Genomic DNA, 10378 nt, shown 5'->3' with positions numbered 1-10378 from the left:
GTGGCTAGCAGTTGGGAATTGGGCTAGAGGTTACTTTTAGCTGTCAACAGCTTTGTTTTGATAAAGTTCGCATGGATACTATAAACTGGCAGAGCTCCCCAGTGGAAGAGTTCAGTAAAGTTGGCCAAGTCCTATGAACCTAATCAGAACTCTACCCAAAGCCACTAACAACCCAGTATTTCCATTAGTTATTATGAAACAAGTTGAGCTTTCCTTGCATTTTCTAAAAGTAACTTATAAAACTGAAACACTGGGCTGAAGAGATGGCTCAGTGGTTAAGAGCACTCACTGCTCTTCGGAAGGGCCCTGAGTTCAAATCCCAGCAACCACATGGTGGCTCACAACCACCTGTAATGAGATCTGATGCCTTCTTCTGGTGCATCTGAAGACAATTACAGTGTACTTAATAATAATAAATAAATCCTTGGGCTTGAGCAAGTGGGGTCTACGGGAGTGATCGTGGCTGAGTGCAGCCAAGCACGGCTGACCCGAGTGAGCAGAAGTTCTAAATTCAATTCCCAACAACCAGATGAAGGCTCACAACTATCTATACAGCTACAGTGTGTACTCATATACATAAAATAAATCCTTAAAAAAAAAAAGAATAAAAAAAAACCTGAAATACCAAAAGTAACCTCCAACCCAATTCCCAACTGCTAGCGACTGACAGGTCAACTTGCTTTACAGAAAACACCCCTCCCTCAATTCTAGAATTGCTATTAATAATTTACAAAAATAACGCAAATATTAATTATGCAAAGATAAGTTTATTAAGATCAAAATACGGCAATGAAACAGGGAAAAACATCCGGGACAGAAGCAAACATGAAATCTGCTGCTGGGTGTAGCTGCTCGTTTATAAGCTCAGCACTTGGCCTTGAGTTCCAGGTTAGCTTTAGCTCCACAGTGAATTCCAGCCCAGTACTTGATAAAAACTAAAACGCAAGCCAATTAAACAAAAGCTACAACTATCTTCTGGAGTAACAAGGTTAATTACCATTACTTAGTGTGGTTCCAACTCATCACTTAAAGCAATTCATTGGTCAAATGCGCCACCTGAACCAACACTTGAACCAAAGTACTGTACTTTTAATATTATAGTTAGTGCCAAAGTTTTCCTAATACGAGGGGTCTTTTTATAGCCATTGTAACTACTTCGTTTTTTTTCAAGCACACTCCATATTGGTACCCAGGTTACTAGCTTTACATACAACCTCTACCGACAGTAAAAGTTAAAAGCAACACCAGGTACCGCATATCTTTACAATACTTGTAAATCACAGGCAGCTTAATTTTCCCCTATCCTCCCTGCTTTGATAAATATACACGCCTTGTTATAAAAATAATGCAAAAACGTTGAAACCAATCTAGAATAATTCAGAAATCTGAGCAACCCTACCCAGTATCCAAAGACCAAAAAAAAAAAAAAAAAGGCAGGCCTTAACTTATTCCTGGTTCTCATGTTCTCAAAATACACCATTTTCCAGTCAGTGTCTCCATTAACTCGTAGTCCAGCACTGACTCAAGGGGAAGCAAACCTGTTCCTTCAATGTCACCCGTCATGAGGGAAGCGCCACCTCCTGAAGCAGCCTGCACCAGGCACAGGTAAACCTTGAGTACAGTCCTAGCATTTCAGAACGGGTCCAGCGGGGAAACGCTACTTCCTCCTCTTCCCACCTTGGTGCAGCACTCCTTTCTTCTTGCCACCTAAAGCAGGAGGCCTGGAATGCTTCTTGCCTCCCAAGCCTCCTTTCCTTTTCTCTCCCTGACCCGGCGGGCCGCCCTTTCTCTTGCCGGGAGGTCCTTGCCGGCTCCCTTTTCTCTTGCCTTTCTGGCTCATTTTCCTCCTCTTGGCAGCCTCCTCTTGGTCCTCTTCCCTCATCTGCTTGTTGGTGGCCCTCGTCACGTCCAGCTGAGGTTTTTTGCTATTCATGACTCGAAGTAGCTCCAACTGGTTCTTTTTCTCGGCTGCGAAGTCCCCAAAGAGGGGCTGAAACTTCCTCTTCTTGCCGGAGCCCCGGGGAGCTTTCTCCTTGGGGAGGCGCTCCTGGAAGCGGCCAACCGACGCGGTGGAGACCTTGGCCACTTGCATGGCGCGGCCCAGCTCCTCCTTACTCTGGTGTCCCGTAGGGTGCAGGCCGGCTGAGCTGGGCATCTGCATCTTGTGCGCGCGGGCCAGGTTCCGCAGACGGTTCAGTTCATTCTTGGCCACGCGTTCTTTCTTGGCCTGAACCCTCTTGGCGAACTGGTCTTCCATGGGGTCGGCGCTCCCGGGCACCTCGATCAGCCATTCCTTAGTGTCATCCCGGGCGCGCTTGTAGCCCCAACGGCGCCGCCACTGGCCACTCACCTCGTCCCACACGAGGTTGGTCTTCTTCTTGGGACGGATTCCCTTGAGGCGCGCGAACTGCTGCCAGCGGGTGAGCGGCCGCGGCCGGGGTAGCGGCTTCTCCCGGGGCAGGCGGGTGGCGGGCTCCGGCAGGCGCGCCACGACCGCCTCCTCCACGCGCTCGGTCGGCAGCTGCCACAGCTGGTTGATGAGCAGCTGCGTGTTGTCCCGCGCTAGGGACCGCAGCTCGGCCTCCGGTGAGGGCCCGGCCTGGCGCAGCACCGTCGGCGGGTTGCGGTCCGAAGCCAGCAGGTTGCCCAGGTCGAATTCCAGCTCTAGCTCCTTGTGAACGGTGATGCGTTGCAGCCTCTCCGCCTCCTCCTGCTCTGCCTTGGCCAGCAGCTCCTCCACGCTTTGGCCCTCCATGGCTCTCGCTGCGGCTCGGTTCCCTCACGCTGAGGCAGGCAGCACCGGGAACGTACCGCCACCGCAGCAGTACCCAAACACCGGCAACCACGTGCGGAGGTCCGGACTCGTAATCCGGAAGAGAAAAGATCACTTCCGGGGTCCCTGGAGCCGGCTCACCGCTAGGCGGCGAGGGAAAGACCGGCAGAGGGCGGCGTCGGAGAGCAGATGGGCTTGGAGGCGGGACTTGGACTCGTAACGGGACATTGGCCCGACGGGCGCTGAGGGTCGGCTGTAAGAAGAGTGACAAGCGCAGGGCCTGGTTGGGACTACGTTTCCCAGCATGCTGTGGGGCAGAGGCAGTTGCGGTAGGCGGCGGGCTGCTCAAACTCTTGGAACTGCCGGCATCGAAGCTTACGGATGGAGTGTAGTCTTTGGCTAAATCTATTACAGAGGTGTTTGGGGCGAGACAGATGATTTCCCCAGAGTCATAGCCCTTTCTCTGTGTCCTAGGTGTGAGTGGACGCAGATCCCATGGATACACTTAAAGGCAGATGTAGAAGATTGTTTTGCTACTTAGTAAGGCAGGCAGTTCGGCTGTTCGTGGCCTGGGCTATGCCACTGTTTGATCCTGGAATATTTATGCAGTCCTGAAAAATCGTGGAAGATGGAAACTCTGATAGTATCCAGGAGTTTTTTAAAGGTAAATGTGTTAATATGCTTGAAAGAAGGCTAAGATTCAGTGAAAACCAGTTTTTTCTTTTTCTTTTTCTTTTTTTTTTTTTTTGGTTTTTTCGAGACAAGATTTCTCTGGCTGTCCTGGAACTCACTCTGTAGACCAGGCTGGCCTCGAACTCAGAAATCCGCCTGCCTCTGCCTTTCAAGTGCTGGGATTAAAGGCGGTGCTCCACCACCGCCCAGCTGAAAACCAGTTTTTATTCAGTAGTCATGGTGGCTTGGGGAGTTAAAATCTCAGCTTGCTATTAACTGCCATCAACTTTTATAGGTTTTTACCTCAGTCCTGTTCATACCCTGAGTATGAAACAAAGGAAGGGTTCAATAAATAAGATGTACTGTTGTTTTCTCTGATGAAAAAGAAGACTTAGGAATTGACTCACTATGATTAGACAACTCAGGAAACATGTGCATTTTGAGTCTGGTGTTAGAATGGACACATAGTCATCTAATGTCATCCAAAAATAGTTTTTTTAAACACACAAGTAGACTTTTAGTGATTTACTTATTTTTTAGTCTAGATCACATAAACTTGAGGCTGAGCTTGAAGTCCCTATACATCAGAAGAGAGCTTGACTTCTTGATTCTCCTACCTCTCTCCCAAGCATTACTGTTTCAGGCATGCGACATGATACCCAGCTTCATTTCTAAAACTAAGCTTTCGGTTAGAATACAAAGTAATCATTTTTAGTATGGTGCTTTCATACACGTGTTATTGTTATTTCCATCCTTCACTGCCTTCCTCATCCCCCTTAAATAGGCATTTTAAAAATGCAGACTAAACTATAAACCTAGCACTCTAGAGATAGAGGCAGGAGGGCCAGGTGTTCAAGACTAGCCTTAGTTGCATAGGGAGTCATCCAAATTATTATTATTATTATTATTATTATTATTATTATTATTATTATTATTATTATTATTTTGGTTTTTCAAGACAGGCTTTCTCTGTATAGCTCTGGCTGTCCTGGAACTCACTCTGTAGACCAGGCTGGCCTTGAACTCAGAAATCCCCCTGCCTCTGCCTCTCAAGTGCTGGGATTAAAGGCGTGCACCACTGCTGCACAGCAATTTTTGTTTTTAATGTGGCTTAAATTTGCTATATATAGCTAAGGATGGTCTTGGAATTGATCACCCTGCCTCTGTCTCCCAAATTCTGGGAATACAGGCAGGAGCCACTATACTCCTTTAACTGTTTTCCTCCTGGTGCTAGACCAGATGTCAAAAACTATACAGCACAAAGCTTCCGTCAAAGTTGCTCATCCTTCCATCATCTTCTCATCCTCTTCCTGGTTGCCTTTGCTGCCCAAGGAACCCTGCCGTTGGGAATACAGTAGAGACAATAGTCCCAGACGATGTGGTAATCATACTAGTCTAGTAACATGCTCTGATGATGGCAAATTCATGTTTAGCTTTCTCTATCTCCAAATCTCATCAGGTCAAAGCCTTGGCAGCCTTGTCTCTGTATATTGGGTCCTTTCCACCCCTCACCAACCCCCACACTGCCCTGGCCTTACCTCATCCTATCCTGGATCATTTCTATCTGTTTCTATAGATCACCCCTCTACTATGTAAGCTGCAGTAGTTTCTAGCTGATTTTGATCAACAGGAAACAGTGATAGAAGATGAAAAGAGATGAAGAGAGTGGGGTCAGGAGGCTTATGCCCTATTTCTCTGTAGACTAATGACCACCTGCCTCTTGGAACTGCCTTCTGGCTCTAGAAGCTCCCTTGGTTCTATCAAGAACCTTGCAAGGTTTCCTGAAGTTGTGGCCATGGCTTTGTAAGTATTCCTGTTGTTTATTTTTCTGTTTGCTGCCAGGTCTCTTACTAATATCCTGAGGCTATTCTGGGAATTCTGAAAATTTAACTTCCATGAATGTGGCCAAGGCAAACTCATATAACAGGCTCATGATTATTCTTGGTCCTGTTTGCTTACCACCTGGGTTCAAGTCACTCAGAAGTTGTAAGCCAGAGTAGCCTTCCTCACCCTTGTTCTGGTCCACACCTACATTTTATTTTGACTGTTTCTTGAGCCCCAAAGGCAAAAATGAGATGCAGGGCAGAAAAACAGTTAGTATAATTTTGTGTCAATTTTGTGACCTTTCTCATTAAATGAGATTTTCTGTTTCTTGTTCCTACCTCACCCCAAAGAGGGACAAAAGGTTTAAAGACATCAAATTAATACTTTTCACCATCTTTCAATACATGGTTACTTTGATCAGTGCAACTAGTTCTTAAAGCAATTTCATCAGTCTTTAAAAATCACATTAACTTAGATTTATTTTCTTTTTAAAATATGAAACTAAGTACCCAATTTATTTGTTGTATATATGGGCATATCTGTGCTATGGCACATATATGGAGGTCAGAGGACAGTTTTTCTTTGGGTTCTGGGAACTGAGCTCAGGTTGTCAGGTTTGGGAGCAGGTGCTTTTACCCAGTGAGCCCCCTGTTGGCCTTTGCTTTCCCTGTGGTGCTCAGTTTTCTCTCTTTTGGGGAATTATGGTGAGAACTATTAAAAATGATTCAGACAGTTTAAAATCTGCAGTTAACATTTTCTTTTTCATTCAATAATTTTGTCCAAGAAATCCAGAATACCAGTTAATTTGATAAAGTATTATTAGTTAGGGCTGGGCAGTGGTGGCACACGCCTTTAATCCCAGCACTTGGGAGGCAGAGGCAGGCAGATTTCTGAGTTCGAGGCCAGCCTGGTCTACAGAGTGAGTTCCAGTAGAGAAACCCTGTCTCAAAAAAACCAAGAAAAAAAATTAGTTAGGGATTCTGTCTCAGTTATGGTTTTACTGCTGTGAATAGTCATTATAACCAAGGCAAATCTTATAAAAGACAACATTTAATTGGGGCTGGCTTGCAGGTTCAGAGGTTCAGTCCATTATCATCAAGGTGGGAACATGGCAGCATCCAGGCAGGCATGGTGAGGAGGAGTTGAGAGTTGTAACCTTCATCTGAAGGCTGCTAGCACAATACTCACTCCCAGGCAGCTAGGACAAGGATATTAAAGGCCACATCCACCAGGCCACACCCACTAGGCCACACCCACTCCAAGGCCACACCTCCTAATAGTGCCACTCCCTGGCCAAAGCATGTACAAACCATCACAGGACTTGTAAACCACTTAAATTATTTTCACATGGTTCACTTTTACTGACTTGTGATTTTCTGTTGAAAGTACTTCAATGAAGAATTTTTAAATTTTTTGTGCTTGCATGCACGAATGTATGTGGGGTGTGTGAATATGCATGTGTGTGTGTGTGTGTGTGTGTGTGTGTGTGTGTAGGCCAAAGGACAGTGGTTCTCAACCTTCCTAATGCTATGACCCTTGAATACATTTTCTGATGTTGTGGTGACCCTCAACCATAAAATTGTTTTTGTTGCTGCTGTTAAAGCCTGGGTAACTGCTGCCTTTCCAGCCAGCCATTTTATATTGCCACTATTGTCACAACAAAACTTTCTCATGCTGTTATTACTGTTCTCATATGCTGTTACTTCTGTTACTAGGGAAATTCTCATGCCCAAGTTGATTGCATATTCTGTTTATGTTCTGTGTTTTGGTGTCTTGGAAACCATTCACAACAGAGGTCAGTAAGAACTGTTTAGCCACGTGGCCCAGCAGCACTTTCTGCAGCGGTGTATGAGCTTTTATGGTTTTTGCCTTTATAAGCTGCCCCTGGGATGTACTCCCACATAAGAGAGACACTTGTACCAATATAAGTAGCCATTTGGAATAAGCCTTCTATTTTGGGTAGGGGTTAAAAAAAGTTTTAAGTTTCAGAGACGACCTTGAGAATAGACATCCTACTTGGCAGAAAGAGTTATGCACATGGGTAGCTGACATCCTGGCAAGTTAAGACAAGAATGTTATCAAAGCAAGTCCCCTACTAGAGTTGAGTACCTAACCAGTAGAAACAGAATAAGTGTACCACAAAGACATGTTCCAAAAAAACCAGAACAAAACAAAGCAAAAAACCAAAACCAACCAAACAGACAACCCAAAAAACCCAAACCCTTATCTCTAAATCATGATTGGTGAAATAACTTGGTACAGATGTTTATGGATTTCAGGCTTAAAAGCTCTGTAGGATGCAAGCTCAGGGTCCTGAGTCTGGTCTGTGGCCTGATCTATCAGTCTTGGGGTGAATGCTCAATAAACTATCCCTGTCTCAGTGAGATTGGTGTTTGTGTGGTTTGTGAGGGGACTCCTGGACCCCAACAGCTACTTTATAACTGCAATTTTGCTTCTGTTATGAGTCATAATATAAAAATATATGCTTTCTAATTGTCTTAGGTGACCCTCAGAGGGATTGTGACCCGTAGATTGAGAACTATACCATAGGATGACACTAGGTGTCTTGCTCTATGACTCTCCATCTTATTTCCCAGAGATGGTATATAGGCTGGATATAGGCTGGTGACCAGCAAACCACAGGGATCCTCCTAATCTCTCTTCCCAGCTCTGAGATTACAATAATAGATAGCACACAGACACCCTGACTTTCTTCATTTTTTTATTAAACTAATAAAATTTATTTTAAAATATATAACTCAGTATTGATATTTTTTAAGTCATCAAAATAATTTATAATAGTTAAATGCCTCTTAAATATACATGATATCTTCTGAAGCTAAAAGTAATATTCACTCAACCAGTTTTAAAGTTTATTTGGAACAATAAACATAGAAGTAGAAAAAAAATCTCTTATGAAGAGACAGGATCCTTGTGACAGGATCCTGATTAGACAGAAACCATTCCATCTTCAAGGGAGAATACACAGTCACTGTGGCATCATAGAATGGATTGGGCGATGCTCTTCCTTCTGTCTCTGTTTTGTGGAGTGGTTTGAAGAGTCTTCTCTGAAGGTCTGATAGAATTCGGCACTAAACCATCTGGTCCTGAGCTTTTTTTTTTTTTTTTTTTTTTTTGGTTGGGAGACTGTTAATGACTGATTCTATTTCTTTAGGGGTTGTGTGACAGTTTAGATGGTTTATCTGATCCTTATTTAACTTAAGTATTTGGTATCTGTCTAGAAAATTGTCCATTTCATCCAGAGTTTCCAGTTTTGTTGAATATAGGCTTTAGGCTTTAGTAGTAGGATCTGATGATTTTTTTGAATTTCCTCAGTTTCTGTTGTTATATCTCCCTTTTCATTTTTGATTTATTTAATTAGGATACTGTCTCTGTGCTCTCTTGTTAGTCTGGCTAAGGGTTTATCTATCTTGTTGATTTTCAGAGAGAACCACCTCCTTGTTTTGTTGATTCTTTGTATAGTTTTTTTGTTTGTTTGTTTCTACTTGGTTGATTTCAGCCCTCAGTTTGATTATTTCCTGCTGTCTACTCCTGTTGTGTGAATTTGCTTCTTTTAGTTCTAGAGCTTCCAGGTGTGCCTTTAAGCTGCTAGTGTATGCTCTCTCTAGTTTCTTTTTGGAGGCACTCAGAGCTATGAGTTTTCCTCTTAGCACTGCTTTCATTGTGTCCCATAACTTTAGGTATGTTGTGCCTTCATTTTCATTAAATTCAAAAGTCTTTAATTTTTTCTTTATTTCTTCCTTGACCAAGTTATCATTGAGTAGGAGCTCCATGTGTCTGTAGGCTTTCTGTTGCTTTTGTTGCTATTGAAGACTAGCCTTAGTCCATTGTGATCTGATAGGATGCAGGGAATTATTTAAGTACATTGTAGCCATCTTCAGACACATCAGAAGAGGGCCTCAGATCTCATTATAGATGAGCCACCATGTGGTTGCTGGGAATTGAACTCAGGAACTCTGGAAGAGCAGTCACTGCTCTTAACCATTGAGCCGTCTCTCCAGTCCCAATGGATGCCTTTTTTGTGACCGATTATATAGTCAGTTTTGGAGAAGGTACCATGAGATGCTGAGAAGAAGGTATATTCTATTGTTTTAGGATGAATCCATTTGGTCCATAATTTCTGTTAGTTTCACTGTGTCTCTGTTTAGTTTCTGTTTCCATGATCTGCCCATTGATGAGAATAGGGTATTGAATTCTCACACTATTATTGTGTGAGGTGTAATGTGTGCTTTGAGCTTTAGTAAAGTTTCTTTTATGAATGTGGTTGTCCTTGAATTTGGAGCATAGATGTTCAGAATTGAGAATTCTTGTTAGAATTTTCCTTTGATGAGTATGAAGTGTCCTTCCTTACCTTTTTTCATAACTTTTGGTTAAAAGTTGATTTTATTTGATAGTAGAATGGCTACTCCAGTTTGTTTCTTGGGACCATTTTCTTAGAAAATTGTTTTCTAGCCTTTTACTCTGGGTAGTGTTTGTCTTTGACACTAAGGTGTGGTTCGTTTCCTTTATGCAGCAAAATGCTGGGTCCTGTTTACGTATGCATTCTGTTAGTCTATGTCTTTTTGTTGGGGAATTGAGTCCATTGATGTTAAGAGATATTAAGGAATAGTGATTGTTGCTTCCTGTTATTTTTGTTGTTATTTTATGTTTGTGTGGTTACCTTCTTTTGGGTTTGTTGAAAGATCACTTTCTTGCTTTTTCTAGGGTGTAGTTTCCCTCCTTGTGTTGTCATTTTCCAGCTATTATCCTTTGTAGGGCTGGATTTGTGTAAAGATATTGTGTAAATTTGGTTTTGTCATGGAATATCTTGGTTTCTCCATCTATATTAATTGAGAGTTTTGCTGGGTATAGTAGTCTGGGCTGGCATTTGTTGTTCTCTTATGGACTGTATAGCATTTGCCCAGGATCTTCTAGCTTTCCTAGTCTCTGGTGAGAAGTCTGGTGTAATTCTGATAGGTCTGCCTTTATATGTTACTTGACCTTTTTTCCCTTACTGCTTTTAATATTCTTTCTTTGTTCGGTGCATTTGGTGTTTTGACTATTATGTGACAGGAGGAATTTCTTTTCTGGTCCAATCTATTTGGAGTT

At 43.1% G+C, this 10378-nt stretch overlaps 1 protein-coding gene across 1 annotated transcript; it reads right to left on the bottom strand.

Annotated features, from left to right (window-relative positions):
* Nucleotides 1-747: 747 nt before the first annotated feature.
* Nucleotides 748-2929, bottom strand: Rrs1 (ribosome biogenesis regulator 1 homolog). The gene has a single exon (XM_031366803.1). It carries the CDS (start codon nucleotides 2753-2755, stop codon nucleotides 1658-1660), a length of 1098 nt encoding a protein of 365 aa, XP_031222663.1. The 5' UTR covers nucleotides 2756-2929; the 3' UTR covers nucleotides 748-1657.
* Between the last annotated feature and the right edge of the window lie 7449 nt (nucleotides 2930-10378).

The sequence above is a fragment of the Mastomys coucha genome, unplaced genomic scaffold (assembly GCF_008632895.1).
Source record: "Mastomys coucha isolate ucsf_1 unplaced genomic scaffold, UCSF_Mcou_1 pScaffold14, whole genome shotgun sequence".
In the NCBI taxonomy this organism is placed as follows: Eukaryota; Metazoa; Chordata; class Mammalia; order Rodentia; family Muridae; genus Mastomys; species Mastomys coucha.
Note: the sequence above shows the minus strand (reverse complement) of the source record. Positions and strands in the feature narration are given on the sequence as shown.

Excerpts from the sequence above, each read along its gene's own strand:
- Rrs1 (XM_031366803.1), bottom strand. The coding sequence starts at position 2,755 with ATGGAGGGCCAAAGCGTGGAGGAGCTGCTGGCCAAGGCAGAGCAGGAG.